This window comes from Calidris pugnax, unplaced genomic scaffold, assembly GCF_001431845.1.
Source record: "Calidris pugnax isolate Ruff unplaced genomic scaffold, ASM143184v1 scaffold68, whole genome shotgun sequence".
Taxonomy (NCBI): Eukaryota; Metazoa; Chordata; class Aves; order Charadriiformes; family Scolopacidae; genus Calidris; species Calidris pugnax.
The window spans coordinates 5,162,989-5,183,608 of NW_015090921.1; the positions used below are offsets into that span (position 1 = coordinate 5,162,989).

Below are 20,620 nucleotides of genomic sequence, written 5' to 3' on the forward strand. Positions count from 1 at the left end.
CCTTACTAAGCTAGCAAAGTTGGTCATTAGTGTGTGAATTTGTTTCTGACTGTAGACACAACACACAAACAGGCATACATTATTACTTCTGCAGCCCATTCTTTTAAAAAACAACTCCTGCAACGTCTATAGACTACTTTTTGTTCAACCAAAAATAAATTACATAGAAAATCAGTTACTCCCCAGATTTAGAGTCACACAGATAGACTCATGGTCAAGTTTCACAGCTCTACTAAAGTGCACCGAGATGCACTCAGGCTAATCTGGCTCCTAATTTAGGTCTAACAGAAATAAAGTTGGTATGCTTGAATGATAGGAGATAAACCTAAGAATTTAAAAAAAAAAAAAAAAAAAAAAAAAAAAAAAAGATCTAAAAAAAAAGAGAGACAGGCCTGGAAAAGTCGATGGGCTGTGAAATCCCAGAGCACCAGTTCTGCTGCTGCAGAACAACCTCCCGCGTGAGCCGCGGAGCTGCTGCCAGCCATGAGGAGGAGGAGCGAAAGACACGGGAAAAAAAAAAAAAAAAAAATAATCAAGCAAGTCCTTAAGAACAATTTAACTATGCCAGGATATCCTTGATACAGTCCTGGAAGCCTGGCAAGGTAAAGGTGTTCTTCTGTCATTACTTAAAATAGCTTCATTGTTTTCCCATGGTAGAGCCCTGGCAAAGTTCATGGTAATTTCACATCAAAATAGAATAGATGCAGAAAGATAAGAGGCCTGGAAAGATTTGAAGCATTAAACCTGACTGACAACCTACAAATGTACGATTTGAAAGAACAAGCTGATGCTCTTTTTAGGTCATGTACAAATCTGAACATGTAAGTGTGACTAAAACCTTCACTGGGGCACAATACCCAAACCAGTTCCCTCCCCACCTCTACTGAAAGGATGCTAAAACATCTTTTGGCTTGCTCTCAGAAGGCACTACTGATACCACTGACTGAGACTCAAAGAAAAAGTGCTCAAAACTACAGTACCTTTGATGTGTAGGGTATTTCATACTACAGATGGAATACAAGTCAATTCCTGCTCACATGCGTAGAGAAAACCTGACTGCCAAGTTTGACTTTAGAAAAGAACTGGCCCTCCATGAAAGACTCAAGTTCATAGGGCCAAAAATTCACATACTTTAAAGGTACTGATAAAAATCAGTTGTAAGCAGCCAATATGTTCAATTTTGATTGTGTTGTTAGAAAAACGAATGTTTATTAAGCATCCATTCCTTTCACAGGTTATTTCCAATAAAGGAATAAAATGTGGAGGGACCAGTCTATCCCTTATTACAGTCAATGTAAAGATTGCTGTTAGTCTCCCCACCTTTCAAATCTGCCGCCATAGAAATAAAGTATCTTTTGTGGTTGTCAGCTACATGTTGGCAAAACAAAATGTTAAAAACTTTTCTTAAAAATATTATATATATAAAAAAATGCAGAGATAACTGTATAATTACCTGTAAATAGAAATTAATACCAATGAAAATTTCCCGAGACAATTTGATGTGCTTTGAAGAGGCTGACTTTGAGCAATGCACCTTTCCTGAACAGAAAGCGAGGCTTGATTCCAATGGAAATGTGATCTGGGGTTTTTTTAAGCTTACAAAAACATTCTGCTGTCACTTTGAACAAGTCAGGAATTTATTGTCTGCAGAGCAGCTAAACTGAAACCTCAAAAGAGACTACAAATCCAAGGAGCAAAGAACATTCAGTTCTTTTAACATTAATACTGAGTATATAGTGCTGCATAAAACTGAAGGAGGAGTTCTGACAAGACACAGTGATGACAGATTGAAAGAATCATTTTAATATTTTACAGTTTTAGCAAATCAGCAAAGTTGTTCTAAAACAAGTCTGCTCATATTCTGAGCACTTAAAAGACTCTCAGACTCTCTCCATCACTCTTCTCTCTTCTTCTACCCCCAAATTAAATAAAGAAAAAAGAACAAAAATAAAATTTCCTTTTATACCTGGCTTTTCTTAAACTATAGAGATGCTGACATTCACTCGATGCCTAAAGTATGTTTCTAGCATAGAAAACGTTCCTTGCATAGGCAGGTGCATTTAACATTTAGAGCTTCCTTGCACTATTTAAAATAGTTTGGGAAAACTTATGGTTGATAAAAGCATTTAGTTTTGGTGAAGGTCAGTGCTTTGTATACATGGTCTTTTCTGCTTTATGGTTATAAAGGCAGCAAGACATGGAAGCGGGACTACAAAAACATTTTCACCTTGCCATCACACATTATGATAGATCTATACAAGGCACTTGTGATAAGCATGTCTCAGTGAAGGTCAGCAGGGACAAGTACATGAATGTTTCCCTGCTACTATGCTTCTAATTTCAGTAACTTGCATGAAATGTGCTGTGAGGTTTAAGGATCTAAGACTAATTTCAAATTTTGGTGGTTTCAACACAGAAAGATTTCCAAAACCCTCATTCTTGTATTTTTCACTCTGCTGTCTGCAAAGGTTTCCTGTGAGATGGTGGCACCAGGTGGGAAGGTAGTGTGCCTGGAAGTTCATATCCATCCAGTTTAATCTTGATAAGGTGTTTTGCTAATGCAAACTCCTCATCATCCAACATCCCATCACCATCACAGTCTGCGAGTTTCCAGATCTTCCCCAAGACACTGTTGGGTAGTTTAGAAGTCACCATCTCCTTCTTTGCGCTGATCCCAGATATTTTGCCATTGATTGGTGACAGAGTGTAGAAAATCTCATCATAAGCAGGTTTATCTTTGGCAACAACCCATTCCTCTTCATCAGCTCCTTCCTTAACACCTTCTCCATATCCGTGGCCAAAGGGTCCTGCCATGGTGCCATCAAATGCTCCACCATGTACCATCTCTGTGGGCATATTGCTCTCTTCCTGGCTGATCAGGCTCATCAGGGAGGCAATTTTGTTGGCCAGCATGTTATCCACAGCTTCAATTAGCTTTGGCTTCAAAGAGTGAAATTTAGTGAAGTCACAATTCTCCAACAGCTCCTGTCAATGACAAAGGTTTCAGTGACAGTAGTTAAAAAAAATTCCAAAACATTGAAACAGGTTAAGGAACGGGCTTTAAACTAAAATAATCTGTTACCTTTTGAAGCAGTTTCCATAACTGAAAGCCCTCTTGAAGCAGAAGCAAAGCTGACACACTTAATACGCTGCTGAAGTACACTAAGACAGCTTTCCAACAGTATATGAGCTGGTCTATTAAATTACATCTACAATACAATTTTCAAAACAGCAATGCATAAAAACATGGCAGTTGATGTTACCTAAGAACCTTCCATTTGGCGATTTTCTTCCAGACATCAGAGAAAGTATGAAAGTAGGCCCTCAGTTCTGCTATCACTTATGCAAGTATTTAAGTTAAAAGTAAATCCAAGAGTTTGCAGGACTGATCTGATTTTATAGATTTAACTTCTTGTTTGTGGTTAGGTCATGAAATGTCCTTTACCAATAAAGAAAAACTGAGTTGGATAACAGCAGCAGTGGTTTTATAGAAGTTCTGCCAGAACTCGTAAGTCACACGGTTCCTTGCTGAGTTTTCATCTTGTACATAAACTCCTACCAATCTCAATGAGATGTTTAACTAAGTGATATGTGGTATTTCAAGCCCAAGCATGTTTCACACCAGAACACTGAAAAATTAAGAACACTTTAAGCAATTATTAAATGATTTCTACATGCAAAATGATAGCCAAGAAGAAAGAGTTACAGTGGAAACTGTTAAAATACCCAAACTCCCCTAAGCCTCCTCTCAAAACAGCGTTAAACTGCTTTGACAAATCACATCTGCCTTAGGGATCTGCTCCCACACATATCAGAACTATGAAGATATGAACCCAAGAAACCTGAAGCACTGGCTAATGGCTTTGCCCATGTACACAGAACTTTAGATTTCTTAGAGGAAAACCATCAACCAACAACCATTGCTGTTCAGGTGACATTTATACACAATCACCTGATTTACAAGCAACAGTTAGGATAAATTTATGATACACAATAAATCTTAGAAACCAAAGGTCAAATCTGCTATCTGTTTTGGCACAATTTTATTATGTCACTATTTTACTCCTCATTACAGGAGTGACTTATCTCTCATGCATATATTTGCTGCCATCTGCTGCTCAGGCTTAGCGACATGCACTATAAGTGTTATAAAGTTCCATTCAAATTTCGTTTCAATATCCAAACTGACAAGTGATCATCTTATATTCTCTCATTCCCCATCGCCAAGAAAAGCAGCAAGGAAAGAAAGAGTCAACTTTCTACACAAGCCCCTTTTAAAACCTAACTCATTAAACCCTTCCAACAATCCTACCTGCAAAAACCTAGGGAAGTAAGACATGTGCTTCATCTATAATTTACTGTCTCATGCCAATAATTGATTCCCAAGTTAAATATTTAATTCTTAAAAGAAACCTGTGCATCCCTATAGACAGGTTAATCAGCCAGTCACCACTCTATGATGAGCAGTGTAAACGTACCACATAAATTGTCAGAATGATACACAAGAGTCAAGCTGGAAAACATTCTCCATCACACTCATCACTAGCCTATGGTCAGACCAAGCTGCAGGCTCCTCATCTGTCCTACTTTTTCCACTTCAGTGGTCCTGTTGGAAAGTTAATATTATTCCAGAGGAACTGTAATCTATCACCTTACCTGCATTTTACTGACTTCAGGGAAGTCCCCTGCTGAGATATGGTGTTCCCTTTGCAGTTGGATGTAGATCTCTGGTAATCTGCTGATCAGTTCCTTCTTCTTGTTCTCTTTCCCGAAAACAGAGGGCATTTCTTTTTTCAGATAACTGATGATATAAGCATGAACCTAAGAAGCAAAACTGAAATCAGTACTACTGTTTATCTACAGTTAACATTAGTGTTTTTCACCCACGTCATGAAAAGAAACAGAAATAACGTTTCCCTAAGTCAGTTCAAGGATAAGATATTATCAACAATTGTTTCTGGAACTTCATGTTTATATGAACAGTTATCAACTAGCTTTTGCTGCTTTCAGCATTCCTTTGAGGGGCAGAGAGAAAGCAAACACATTTAAAAGAAATACAGATGGATACTTGCAGTTTAAGCAGAAGCATGGTACAGCATTCTATCAGTACCAACAGTCAGAGCAAAAGCAAGGCCCCAAATCCACGTCCTGATACTACAGGCACGGACCACACACAGAGTACCAGCCATATCTGTCCACCTCTCTCAGTGGCAGAGATTTGTAACTCCATTTGCCTCGCCAATTATTGTGGGAAGCAACAGCATAATGCCTCAAATAACCCAAGTATGCTAAGTGGCCGAGCTATCTAATTGAAGTGGCACTGCATTCCTACCTATTTACTCCCAGAAAAGCGAGTACCTATAGTCTATATTTACACAGCCACAAGAGGCTGACAGAGTAGTCAGTCTGTTTTAACCTGCGTGGCCACAAAGCGAGTGATCTGCTCCAGACAGGACAGACACCTATAGTCTATATTTACGCAGCCACAAGAGGATGACATACTCAGTTCTAACAGCTGCATGCCCAGGCTGCCTCGCAAAGCCTTAGCGAGAAAAGTAGAGTCATTCCAGCATATACAGACGGACATTAATTTAGGATGACAAGTCCTGAAACACAGTGATACTTGTAGCGCTCTTCAAGTTTCCCATCTGCCGTGATTCTGATAATTCAGCCCTGCCATCAAAACATCCATCCTGCCCACGCACCCTCCTTCCACCCTAACCCCCGAGCCATCCATCTCTTCCCCTTACCACTCTCCCACCACAAACAGGACCTGCGTGGCCAGAAAGCGAGTGATCTGCTCCAGACAGGACAGAAATGGTGAGTTGCACTTCTTAACTGAGGTGAGTTCACTTGCCCAGTTCACTGTGTGGACACAGACATTTGTGCTGCACACAAGAGGGAAGCACAAGGGCCGGCTTCTTTAACAAGCCATGCCCATCTATCATAACTTGAAGCAATCAAATGGTTTCCTAAGCTCCACAACAGGCTAAGTGTTTACAGAACCCAGGCCTTTCTTCATTAAAATAAGGATGTAGCTGTTGCCAAAACAGAAGTTACATACAGTTTTCACACACAGAGGAAAACACATTAAAAAAAAAAAAAAGCTATTTTCTATCAAACCACTGAACAGTAAAAAGCTGAAATTTTGAAGAATGGGCTAAGACATACTACCACAAAAAAGCATTGTCAGAACAAAGTGATTACGTAGATATGGCATAAGTATAATTAATACCTACCAAAGCACCACAGAATGTACCTTATAGTATTCTGTACAAACCTAACACATTTAGCATTGTTAGAACCAAGTGATTACCTAGATATGGCGTAAGTATACTTAATACCTACCAAAGCACCACAGAATGTACCTTATAGTATTCTGTACAAACCTAACACAATCTGTATAGGGAAGGTATCAAACCACTGAATGGTAAAAAGCTGAAATTTTGAAGAATGGGCTAAGACATACTACCACAAAATAGCATTGTTAGAACCAAGTGATTACCTAGATATGGCGTAAGTATACTTAATACCTACCAAAGCACCACAGAATGTACCTTATAGTATTCTGTACAAACCTAACACAATCTGTATAGGGAAGGTGCTTTCCAGTTCCTTTCCTTACTTATTTAAGAAGGCTTAAAGGAAACTTAATCTGTATAGGGAAAGTGCTTTCCAGTTCCTTTTCTTACTTATTTAAGAAGGCTTAAAGGAAACTGGAAAAAAATATCTCTTTTTTTAAAGAAAAAAGGTGTAACGACTTCTTTGCATGTCTTGAGATCCCAACTTTCACATTTGACTTGTAAGATCCCAACTTTCACATTTGACTTGTAAGAAAAGTGGAGAGGAATTCACACTCAATATCACTTCCTCATATATAGAAAAAGTGCATTAATTTTAATTGCAGATAAATTTCAATTTCTACAGAGGAGAAAAAAAAATAACAGCTTAAAGCAGCAGGGTTTTTGCATAAGTCCATTAAATTTTCTGACAGGGTAGATGTGAGTATTTCTCTAAAACAATAGAAGGAGGAAGAAATTTTTACAATGAGAGTGGTGAAACACTGGAACAGGTTGACCAGAGAGGTGGTAAATGCCCAATTGCTGGGACCATCAGGTTGGACAGGGCTCTGAGCAACCTGATCTAGTTGAAGATGTCCCTGCTCATTGCAGGGGGGTTGGACTAGAGAACCTTTAAAAGGTCCTTTCCAATCCAAACTATTCTATGATTCTAAGCGATTCAACAAGGACATTTCTAAGAGAGTTTATAAATAATTGTAAGCAGTTTTATGGATCTTATGTTTAAAATAATACTTATATCAAAACCAGAAAAGTATGTTTATAGTTCACAAGCAGTAACAGTTTCCTATGTGTACGCTAAGTGGCCTAAGGTTTGCAAGTAGGCACATGTGTTTCTTATAGATAAGAATAGTTTCCATCTTCAAAATGGCATAGTGAGTCACAGGACTTTAAAAAAAAAAAAAGCTAATGCTCAAATTTGACTGCAAGTTAACAGTTTGCTGTTGGTTTTGGTTACTGTGCATGCTTTAGAATAGATTAAGAAATAGGACAAAAAAATACCACACAACACCGTAAAAAAATGATTTTTTGAGTGTCAGTACTTTAAGTTCAGTTTGGAAGGTAGAATGACGACACAGGAAAGATTACATTGCTGCTTTCCTGTAGATAAACAGTTTATTCCCCTTCCATAACTGCCTAATTAGCATGCCCTGTGAGCATTGTATTTTTTATTTACTTTTATCCATTTTATTTGACATTACATAGAAACACCTAAAAACAATTCATTGGACTTTTCCAATTTCAAAACAATTCTAACAAATGAAAGCAAAAAGCTGCCAATAATATCCACAAAATAGACTGAGATTATAGCAACTTTTAACACAACATCATCAGGAATGTGATTTTAAATGGAATTTTCAAAGATGCAACTGCTATGGGGTACCCCAAAGCTCAGCCCATAAAAAAACCAAACCAACTTAAGTGTATCACTATATTCAGAGAGTTAATTAAGCCAACATAGGGAGTGGTATACATCTCCACACAACTATTCTTACATTGCTGTAAGTGCACATCCTCTTCATTTTTGCTTAGAAGTCCACATGAAAATGTGTTCCAACACAACCACGCTAAGTCCACTCACATTCTCATTGGTAACTGCATAGGAAATCTCAACATACTTTAAAATTAGAATTTCTGTCTGGTACCACCAGCCTTCTCCCCAAGTATTCTGAAGTTAGTTTTCCTTCTCCAGTTTTCCACATGACAAATCATAATTCTTGAATCACCAATCTTCATTTTATTCTTAAGCTTTTCAAAATAACAAGAAACTTGGCAGTGCTTTTAACTATTATTCTAACAGCAACTGCAGTGCTACAATAAAAGAAGCCCACTGCAGAATCAGAGAACCAGGTAAAGAAGTATTTTAGACAGCAACCAAAGCTTATTCTAGTCAGGCTATGAGAAGAAAGGACAGAAGCTAGCATCATTAAGCAGGGAGTCTGAAGATAAGTGTAAAATACAACTAGAAGGTTTTATAAATAGGTAATTAAAACTTGGTGGTCATTCACAAAGCTTTAAAGTGACATCCACTCATTCATCATAGATAACTAAAAAACCTACCAAAAAAATTAAACAGGTTTTAAATGGCCAGCACAGTGTTGTCACAGACAGCCTGCCCACACACACTAGTTAGTGACTGTAAGTTGCACGTAATGCATGTGACTCCTCCAGAGCCAAAAACATGGGGAACAGTGGACAGGGGCTACCTACAATGCAGCACATAACTCATATTTCAGCATAATGAGTTTTCTGGATATTATGACACAAAGTCTGTATCACAGCAGTGTCTTTGTTACAGGGAGTGAAGAAGATACAATCTGAGAGGCTCAAGAATGTCAATCTAATGCACAAGCACCTCTCCAATTCATCAGTATCTGTACTTCAGCAAGAGTAAGGCTTTTAATCAGTCTTGTATTCCAGGATATAACATAAATGCATTTAGTAAAAGTGTGTCTCCACAGCAACTGATTGAGAGTATGCATTAAGGCATTAATATGCGAAAAGGCATATGAATAGTTTTGATTGTGAATTTTTTGCACACCTTTTTATCTTTGGGTTTTTTTTGTTTTAAAAAGACTGTTCTCTACAAAAAGGCATATGGAAGGCTGCATATGAATAGTTTTGATTGTGATTTTTTGCACACCTTTTTATCTTTGTTTTTTTTTGTTTTAAAAAGACTGTTCTCTACATCCCAACCATTGTTAAAGAAAAACATCAAAAGTGGAAAGGTGGTTTATCTCCAAAAAAGAGCATTAAGATTACCTTGCTGTACAGTGTAAGAGAAAAAAAAAATATTCAGTCCCCCACTGAGCAAACAATAGCTTTAGCAGCCTAAAAAGCATCAAATCCCTTCTCTAAGGTTAGGGAGGCATCCCAGTACAAGTCTTGATTTCCTCCTACTTGCTTCTATATCCTGGGTGGCTACCTCTTCTGTGAAAAACTGACAATTCAATCAATTTGCTGAAAAACACAGTTTATATGTAGGGAAAGATTGGGAAGGGTGAGAAAGGACACACTGAAAGAGACAGAAGAGACGGTTCATTCAATTAATTTAGGTTTTTTTATCTTTTCTTACCTTTGCAAGTCTCGCCCTCTTAATGAGGTCATTGAGTTTCCGCACAGCGGCCTTTTGCGGGAGACTCTGGATATCCTTGAAAAGATCCTGTGCCTCAGCTTCAAAGAGTCTTCGATTGTCTGTGTTTCGGAGAGGATGGGCCCAGAAGGAGCCAATGTAGACCCGCAGCACCTCTGGAGTGTTGATCACCTTTCCCAGGGACCACATGAGTGCACCGTAGACCCTCATCAGCTGCTGTGTGTCCACTTGGTCAGCCTTATTAAGCACCACTCGAATCTTGTCATCCTGGCCCCGGAATGACTTAATAGCCTCTGAAAACTCATCAGATATATCCAGCTTATGGGCATCAAAAAGGAGGATGATGCGGTCCACCCTCTCAGCAAACCACTGGAGGACTTGGCAGAAGTCATAGCCTGAAGGAAGAACACACATACCATTCAGAATACATGACCATACAGTCATACCATTCAGAAAAGCGAGTCTTAGAGAAGGTAGGGCTGGGGATGGAGAACAAGGGAATCATAGCATCTTCATGGGGGAAAAAGAGGAGATGGACCACCTGGAAGAGGGTATCTGTGGACAATGAGGTCAGGACAACCGTATCCTACATTTCCTTAGGCCAGTCTCCCTATTCCTGCCTTTTTGTTGTTTTTTTTTTGTTGTTGTTATTGTTGTTTTTATCACTGCCCTTCTTTCAACCTTGCCATCCATCTCCTGTGTCACTATCTTTTGCGCTACTGTGAGTTACCATCTCACACCCGTATTTGCCTCTTCCCAGGAGTTGTGGCTCCAGCAGAGGGCCCAAGCTTAAGCAGCTCTGTGGGGCTCTTATCACAAGCCCTCTCTGTCACTGTTAACACTGGCCACTTTGGTAGCACTGCCTGTCTGTACCAACAAGGAATACACCACACGTGCAGCACTCCAGCATAAGTCAGCAAACAAAAATATTTGGATTTTAAAGCCATTTCTGAACCCATTTCTCCTTGTATTGCAACACTTGCTGTTATTTCTACCACGGCAAAGTCAGAGATCCAATTTACAAGTAATACACCTACGTTGCTGATGGCTTTGGGGACGTTACAGAACACAATGAGTAGTGACCTTTCTGATGATCTGAAAAAAACTTTTTGAAATTCTAAAGGAAAGTCTATTCATAGCACCTGTCTGAATGCTTTTATAAAGGCATCTGGTAGCCTAGTCCACACAACAAACAGTATTCAGGAGCTCCTTATTCACCAGTGACACATTTAATCCACAGAGAGTCACCAGGTGTGACTCATCTTGTTTGAGTAAGGAACAGCAAGATCTGAGCTGGGAGCCAATATCCCACCCCTACTCTTCCACTCAGAAAGAAATCAGAGCTAAAAGGGGGAGCAATCAGAATGCAAGGACTGATGTAAAGTAACCCAAACAGAATTGACAGCTTTACCCTCAGCACCATGTATTTAAATGCCAACAGCAAAGAAATCTGTTACCACCAGTGAGCCCTCCAGAGTGTCTTTGGTTATTTCGCAGCTGAGTAAGATAAGCCTTTAAACCTTCAATCCCCCAGCAAAGAAAACCCACTTAGACTACTCATACATGAGCCAATTATACAAACACCTCATACACCTGGTCCAGACACAGGCAAAACACTCTTCACCATTCCTCCTTCTCCCTAGCATCTTGTAAACAGTATAAATAAAAAAGTATGGGGACATTGCAAAGTTGCTCAGCTTTTCCTAAAACAATGTTGGTTCAGTCAAGTCATTATTCACTGTACTTTCACGTTAGTGGTCTTTAATGGGGAACCCAAAAGCAAATCAGCTTTTTTTTGCTTTTCAGTACAACTTGATTAGGGCCAACATCAAGAAAAGCAGACATACACTAAAGTAATAGGAAAAATGGTGAACTCTAGATTTGTCACAGGGCATACTTGTGCACGTTCAGCAACATAAGAAAGAACTCAGTCTTAAATTTTTTTTTGTTTAAAAGTGACAAACAGCATATGAAATAAAATCCAGAAGTTCTAGTTAATAGTAAGAAAGTGTCTTCAGGTACTTGCCCTCCATCTTCCCAATACAGATCAAAAAACTTCACTAAAAATCCAGCACAGATACAAACTGAAATGAGAGCTACTCTAGAAAGATATTATTAGCATCCAAAAGGATGTAGGTCAGACTCACTAGGTGATTATAAAAAAAAACAATAAACACAACAAATGCCCAACATAACCTTTCCCGTTAAAAGGATTACTTTGTAAGGAATACAAAAATGCCCCTTTGCAGATAGTGCTGCTCTGGTGCTTTCATAGGTTCATTCTTTCCTGTGACTAGTTCTGAAGAGCTAAACATAAGATGAAAGGTGGGAGCAAGGAGAGTTGCACAAAACACATCTCAAAGAGAACTCCCCTCCCTTTACACCAACAATCTTATCAAAACCAGTATGAATAATTATCTTTATAGAAGTTTAGCAGGAAAGAAAGGGAGAAGTGAGATCTTGTATGTCACTTGCATGTCACAACAGAGTTGCAACAGTGCACAGATAGTAGCTATGCAATAATCTGTTCTGTTTTCACTGAGGTAGAAGGAAATCTGCTTGAAGCGAAATACATAAAATTGCAAAATGAAGGTGGTCAAATTGTGTTAAGTTTTTGACAAACAGATATGTAAGAAGGTGACTTATAAGGCTAGTTAAAATTCCTACCACACATTTGATGGATTTTGAACTGTAAAAACAACTGTAGATGTTAACTAGCAATAATTGTATATTAAATAAATAAACATTAATGAACATTTGCTTTAAGAAAGAAGAAGCCTGCTTGTTGAAATGCAGATCTATCCCACCAGTCAAATGACCTTGAAAGGAAACATAGGACAGCACTGAGACACAACACATTTAGGTCCTGTCATATACAGTACATGCATGTATGGATTAGGGCTTTCAATGTCCAGCAGTACTGGGTCAACAACGAGCAGTTTGGAAAACATGATCAAAAAAATATGTTGTTAATACTTCTCAGCTTCTTGCTGCTCTACTGTTGCTATTCCTTCAAAGGTTTGTGCCAATGACTGATGTCAGCAATTATACCCAGCCTGAGGATCTATATCTCACTAGGTACAACATCTACTTGCAAATGCATATTAGAAAGTCACAAGTCATCCCTATACTTTGTCTTTTGCTTTTGCAATGCAGAAAACAATTAGGGAGGCTTGATGGGCTCCATCCAACCTCTGCAAGCACAGGCAGAGTTCTTCCACCCCTGGGGCTGGAGCTACTGGCAAAGCAGAGGAGAGGCACCTCTCGGATGAATGCTGCAATGAGGAGCCTCCAAGCTAGGAGAACAATATCCATTTGCCAGATGAATCAGAGGTGCACAGAGCACTGGAGAGATCCTACCTGCCATTGCTATCTAAGTACCACACAACCAAGGCTACAACACACAGTTTTGATATGGACAAGAGCAGCCTTCCCCCCACCTCCCCAGTCTGCTTTCTTCTAATGCTTTGCCACAGGTGAGCATCCAAACTACCCCAGATACACTTTTTACTGTCCAGGCTGGACATTTCCAGTTATGGTTAATGAAAGCCTGTCTCAATCCAGCACTCCTGGATAACACTCTTATTGCACTCCTGTTGGTGGATTAATCCTAAAGAGAATGTACAGTGTCTCACTGCAAGGGAAAGCCTGAGGCAATGTTGCAACTATACACATCTCCTTACTTAATCCATGACTACATTTTGCACAAGCTAGATCGAACTGAGAAAATTACCTGCATTTAAGTAACTCCAGTTCTAAAAATGCAAGCCAACCAATATCCTCCATTTTCCTCTGAGCTCTTTCCCCATACTTCTGGAAACCCCTGGCTTCATGCCACTCGAACCAGTCCCTTTCCCCTTTCTAAAAGCGGTTCTTCCCCACACCCTGACAGACATTGCTTCACCTTCCTCCTCTCCTTACGCTCATTGTTCCTTCCAAGTCTTTCAGACCATACGCATATCCCTGTCTGACAGGGTCTCTGTGAGCGTCACCAGTGATGCTGCAGAAGCAGCACAGGGACGGTCATTGTCTGACCGGGGACAATGCTGGCACACATCTGCACGTTCTTCTCCAGCTACTTAAGCAGGCCCCGGACTGACAGGCAGGAAGCTTCTGGCACATCCTCCTGCCAACAACCAGAGTGGGAAAGGTGTGTCAAGAGAGACAGCTTTGAATGTTGCACTCAGTGTATATTTTTGACCCTTCAAAAAGCAATCAGCTCCTTCATCCATGGCCTGGGTGCCTTCCAGAGTTATAAATAAAACATGCTGGGAAGAAGCACATATCCTGAATTTTTATATAGTTGCTTTACTGCTTTCCTGCATTGTAAAACTGAAAGTTAACATTTAATTGCTTTGTTGGTCTCAAAGGCTTCACCTTACTCTAGTGATACCTGTTAATTTCTATCATTATGCAGGTGTTACGTCCATTCATAGGTAAATAGTTAAGCAGCTGTCCATGGAAAGATGGAAAAAAAACATACAGCAAAGAGTGAAGGTTTTACACCTGAGGTCGGGTAATGTTATTCTTCCATCAAACACATTAGAACATCACCAATAAGAAAAGCTGCTGATCACTAATGTTAGAAACCAAGCTAAACTTCTAGAAGGTTAATTTCAAAACTCAGATATAAACAGTCACCTATAATGTGCAGAACAGAAAGCATCTAAGAATACTTACCAAGTGTTATTAAATGTCACATTACTGGATTATGAAAAATCTCATCTTGTATATATGATTGAGAAATACCAGCAAGATTCATGAGAAAAACAAAAGTTTGAGAGAAATAAAAAGAAACCGAAGGCTTAAAAAAATGGACTATAAAATTTTGGACTATGAGATTGTGAAATTCTCAGAAAACAAGTTCTGAAGAATCACTCTGTATATTTAAAGCTCTCCTGGCAAGCACAGAAAGGCACCCCTACGTTTAAGTCTGTAATCACCTCCACAGCAAAAAGAAATGGCAGTTACCATAACAAACCACACCAGCTGCAACCTTATTTCAGTGAGCAGCAGCCCGTGAGTTTAAAGGTAACAATACACATTTTGTAGGAAAAAAAACCTTTGTTGGTCTGCAGGTGTAGAAACAGAACCTTCTCTGACAGAGACACATTTAGGTACAGCAGAAAACATCTTGTAAGATCCTGCCTACATTGAAAAAAACCCTTTGTTGGTCTCTAGGTGTAGAAACAGAACCTTCTCTGATAGAGACACATTTAGGTACAGTAGAAAACATCTTGTAAGATCCTGCCTACATTCACACACAATTTAGAAAGCAATCTAAGCAACTCAAACTTCAAAACATGCTGAATTACAACTCTTAGCATAAATATGTTGAAGTCAGTCCAACTCCTTCAGGAAGCAGGTCAGACAGACCTTGCCATGTGCAGTACCACAGGACAAGTCAAGTTTGTGCTCCACAATTCACACACAATTTAAAAAGCAATCTAAGCAACTCAAACTTCAAAACATGCTGAATTAGAACTCTTAGCATAAATATGTTGAAGTCAGTCCAACTCCTTCAGGAAGCAGGTCAGACAGACCTTGCCATGTGCAGTACCACAGGACAAGTCAAGTTTGTGCTCCACAAACCCAGCTGTATGGAAACTGCATAAACAGCCCAAAAGTCATATGCAGGAAATGCATCTATCTGACTATGCAACATTGCAGACATGGGTGAGTGCAGTATTGCCTAACCATAAGAGCATGCAATAGGTCCATACAGTGACTTCTAGGTACCTCTTGGGTGCTGATGCCTAAGTATAAGGAACATTAAACCCTGGCAGCAGTTGCCCTGCAAACCTGGGGCACAGAGAGAACATTGGTCTAAAGCTGAATCCCAAACCCTTATTTACGGTACAACCACACTGGTTGTGTCACAGCATACAGGAGAACCACATTTGTGATAAAATGTGATAAAAGAACTACGCCAAGCTGCATATTCAAGACAATCCTTAACACATTGAAAAATAAAAAACACAACTCATGAAATGCAAACTAGTCAAGTTAAAGCCTGTAAAACAGGTATGAGTTTGAGATTATGACTAAGCACTGTCAACTTGGGTAAAAGTCTACTATATCAAAGAGCAGGCCAGCTAGACCATAAAAACAATTGATAAGGCACATACCATCAAGAAAGGGAGTTTCTGAACAATAAAGGAATAACAGTCATATGTTTTGTTAAGTTACAACAGGAATTCCAGATGGCAGCGAAGAGCCATGGTCCTTTAAGCAGTACAGGGCTACCAGTGAAACATAACATCTCCAGTCCCACCCATGAAGTCTGGCACTTCCATAGCAATCCCTAACGGGGTGAATTTTGTCACTTTTTCTGTGGCATATTAATATCATGCTGTAGTTTTCTGCTCATTTCATGCTCACTTCCATAATAGCATGGAAGTGGCAGTAGATATTTCAGTGCTGCCGAGCATAATTTTCTTTTGATTTAAGAAGCAGAGAGGGAGAAAGATGAACCTGTTTTTTATTGATGGAGGAAAAAAGGAGCTGGAATCCAATACGGAGAAAATGGATTGGGAGATTTAAGACCAACTTGGATTTTTATCAGACTCTGTGTAAACTGACACTTAAATACTTTACGGACATCTGATGAGACTAAAGATGATTAGTTATATACTTTGTCATTTCTGCCTAGAAATGAAAGTGCCAACTTCTAGTATTTGTTTTACCCATCTGGTTTGGCAACATTCAAGCCTTTGCTTGCAGAGATGCAGGGCACTCAATGCTGTTCATCTCTGCTAGTTTACTAACGTACCACGTATAGGAAAACACAGGTCTCCCCATAACAAATGCTTTACTTGACTATATGAGCAACAAAGAGGGCAAAAACCAGTCAGACACTGAACAAAGAATCCAGAAACATCTAGTAGACCAGTTTACTAAGCAAGTATAGTTTAGTTGCACAGCTGCAGTGCTCATTCCAGGATTTCCTCAGAAAATCCCAGGTGTGATTCGTTAAAGAACTGATTACTTCCCCCTCCCACAGACACAACTGACAAAAGATTGCCTTTCTTAAGCACAGGTGTGAAAACAGAGGGCAGCACAAGCCCCATGCTGGATCACTACCATTTGCAACTCCACAGAAACCCCTGACATGCACTGAAATGCAGCTGAAGGGAACAAGAAAGAAAGTTATTCACACTATGCTGGTTTGTTTTAATATTTTCTCAAAGACTGGCTAATTTCTTAAAGAGCATGTTAAAAACAGCGTTTAGTTCTTCACAGAATTTTCACTTTATTAAACAAAAAACTCTCATTCCCTCTTCTTCCTGCTACCTTAACTCTTTCAACTGAAAATGATATTATGGCATGACTGAGCAACCTTAAGAAGCAATACTAGCAGCTATGCCTACAATAAAAGCACCTTATTTACAAACCAAACCCAGTTTTTAAACATGACCAGCTTGAAGAGCTACAATTATTCCAAAAGATTTCTTCATTCATGAATTTCAATACTATATATAAGAACCTATTCATTATAACTTTGTGGAAAGCAATTTTAAAATGATGAAAATAAGGCATTTTGTCAGGAGTGTCAAAGCACTAATTAGTTAAACTGACCATGCAACCACAGCCATTTGCAGCTGTAGGAGTAGGATGATAGAAATCCCAACCCCAACAGTTTTCATGAGTAAAAATTCCAAACCCTACTTCCAGTCTTAGAACACGATTTTAACAGGCCTTGTAGTAAGAGTTTGAGACACACCACCACTCAATACCACTAAAACAGGCCCCAACAGATTAGGATGATGACTGGTCCAGTACAACAAAAATAGTTACTGAGCTCTGTTAGTGTCGAGCCCTACAACTCACCTCTGCTGATGCGCTGCTTCTCTCCAGAGAGAATGCCAGGGCTGTCAATAATACTGATGCTCTTCAGTACCTGATTAGGTAATTGAGAACACATGAACCTGCAAGAAAGGAGGAGAAAAACAACCATTAACAATAGCTCTAGCTCACTTACAGAGAGCTCCCCTTTACGTATCTACTTTTCAAAAGACTCAAGTGAGATTAAAAAAAAAAGTTTCTGAAGTCCTTATGAACCCCTATGTTTGGCAACCATATATGTTTAATAAGACAAAATGTAAACAGAGAGCTTCTCATAAAATGAACACCACAGAGAAAAACCTTGTACAGTCTTAAGTGCTGATAAAATTCCCAATTTTGCAAGAGCTGACAACATGGTCCATACATGCAACATTAAAAAGGTTGCATAAACCAAACATTGCACTGTGATGACCAAAATTAGTATACACATGAAAAAATTCTTTATGTACTCCACCTTTTGCCCAAATTCAAAGAGAATCAAAAGAAAAGGGAGGGAGGGAAAAAGCCATACTGATGATATGGTTTATATTTCAGTCACTGGCAAGTCACCCTCTCACCTGCTCTGGCCGTGTCTGAATGGTCTCCATCTCTATCCCACCACCCTCTTAGGCGGGGCTTGCAGAGGACTGAAAACAACAGTATCTCTCCCACAAATCAAGCAAGCTTTCACACTGCAAGAGCCGAGAGTTCAAATTACACACACCACGCTCTAAACAATAACCTCCTGCCTCTGTGACAGGAGGAAAATTCAATGGTGGCATTATGAAGAAGATAAATAATTCACGAGGCCTCCGAGAGTCGTGCCGAACACATCGTGTGTTAAATCCAAACAACTCCAATGCTTCTAGTTCAGAAGAACTTCACCTCCCTTCGTCGTAAACTGCCTGACTGCAGAACTTCACCTCCCTTCGTCGTAAACTGCCTTTAAGAGATTTGTGTAAGAGTTTAATCTTCTTATCGGGTAGCAGCTGAAGACCGTTCTAACAAGCAGACGGTGTAACCCACCCTCCTCCTGTGAAGCTGCGGGGCGGCCCAGCAGAGGGTCAGGCCACAGGGTCAGGCCCTAAAATGGCCGCCCTGTCTTAACCCGTCCCTTCAGAAGGCACACTGGGCTCAAGAAACAGGGCATCACTGACAGGAAAATTTTCACCACGCCAAGGTCAAACAAGAACTTTAAGACCAAAGATAATCTGAGTTAGGAAGATTTCAAGCAGTCAAGTACCAGATAGAAAATTTAAGATACATCAAAATTTCAGAGCTATTTTTGGACAGGTAACGATCCAGATGATTCAAAGGAAATCAGGAGAAAAAAAAATCTTTATGCCTCACTTCACCTTGTTTTTTAGGTGACCTTGTAGTGACAAGTCTGTAACAAAAGCACACAGCATCCCTTCTTGGGTACAGCGGAAGCATCAGCCAACCTCTCCCTGAAATCCAAGAAGGGAAAAAGAAACAGCAGCCATCTTGGCCTGATAAAAAAGAGCACTACACTTTCTGGTTTGCTTTTTTTTTATTTTTAGGAAGAACACCAGGTGTAGAAAACGCTGCATAACCTGAAGCAAGCTTTTCCACTAGGGCTAATTTTCTTCAAGCTTATGAGATGCTTTTGAAAGAGCAGTGAGGTACTATTCACTAAAATAACATATTTCATTTTTTTTTTAAACTTTCCAAAAGACACCATTATTTCAGCTGAACAATATGGCAGTATTTTGACCTGGGCACCCCCAAAGTGGGACAGCTGGAAAAGGCTGTGCAAGAAAACAGAGAACAACAGGCCTCAAATGGAAAGACATTGCAGTCTTCACACAGCCATTACTGGCAAAGGAAGCAGAAAAGTATATAGGAAAAGGATATGAAATAGGAGGATAAACTCAGAATTAACCAGCTGTAGCTTCTAGAATATATCAATAATCTAAATGCAACAGATGGGTTAAAAAAAAAATCTTGCATCAATCTAGTATTTCAGACAACATAAAGTTGTCATGATAGTTGTATCTGAATTTCTCTTTTTGACGACGAGATTTGGCTCTGGACTACTATTTGTTACATGATCTGTATGAACTGTGATTTTAAGTTCTGCCTCATAAAAAGCAAAACTGCTTACCATCTACCTAAATGATAGCAAACCTTCATAAAAAAAGCTTTACAGAAACAGTTGCGTGAATGAGATGACTGCAACTGCTTATGACACATTAGACGATACTGTCATATTTTTCATATTATTATAAAACTATTCTTAAAGAAAACCAGCAATATTAGACTACCATTGCAAAAATAAATTACAGTTTTTCTTTGTAATCATCTGCTGATTTTTACAATTCCTTTAAATTAACTTTTTATGACTCAAAAAATCCAGTAAGAATTTATATTCCTTTTTGTGTCCATTCAGATACCCATTAAAATAGAGCAGGACCATGTGTTTCTTCTCAGCAGCACCAATTTGTTTCCATGATCTTCTGGTATACTGTAATATTCTTTCCTCACTAACTTTAACACATTAGGTCCTGTCCCCATTGCCTTCACCCCCAACTTAAAAGTACACCGAGAAATAAAAGACAAGTTTCTACACTCAGAACCCTTACAGAAACATCTATCACAAGCAGTGAGATACAGGGGGAAATTAGAAGGGGTCATGGAAAAAGAGGCAAGCTAACATCAATAAATGAAGGAAGCTAATTAGCAAGAAATAAAAGACAACTTTCTACACTCAGAATGCTTAAAGAAACATCTATCACAAGCAGAGAGATACAGGGGGAAATAAGAAGGGGTCATGGAAAAATAGAGGCAAGGTAACATCAATAAATGAAGGAAGCTAATTAGCAAGTACAAGCCTTGATTGTGCTACTGTGTTCTCTTTTGTTCTTAGTTTCTCCATTACCTCAGTCACTGTTTCCTTTCCTGTTACATTTAGATTAAAAGGACACTTGGTAATGGGAGCCTACACAGCCTTGTAAAAGTAATACCTTACGTTTTTCCACAAAACAAAATACTAGGATTGTGAAATCATTTGGAGGAAAAAAAAAAAAAAAAAAGCTGAAATCTTTGTTCAGATTAAAGGACTATTCCATCATCACCTGTTCCCTATTATCGCCATTCTCTCCTC

At 39.2% G+C, this 20,620-nt stretch overlaps 1 protein-coding gene across 3 annotated transcripts in view; it reads right to left on the reverse strand.

Moving 5' to 3' along the window:
• Nucleotides 1-1,615: 1,615 nt before the first annotated feature.
• EHD4 (EH domain containing 4) overlaps nt 1,616-20,620 on the reverse strand; it is a 32,272-nt gene continuing 13,267 nt past the window's right edge. For all 3 annotated transcript variants that reach the window (XM_014950342.1, XM_014950341.1, XM_014950343.1), the window contains exons 3-6: nt 17,503-17,600; nt 9,655-10,067; nt 4,657-4,821; nt 1,616-2,985 (exon numbers count right to left, since the gene is read on the reverse strand). In XM_014950342.1, coding sequence (XP_014805828.1) covers nt 2,449-2,985; nt 4,657-4,821; nt 9,655-10,067; nt 17,503-17,600 — 1,213 coding nt within the window. In that variant the 3' untranslated portion in view covers nt 1,616-2,448. The remainder of the gene's footprint in view (nt 2,986-4,656; nt 4,822-9,654; nt 10,068-17,502; nt 17,601-20,620) is intronic.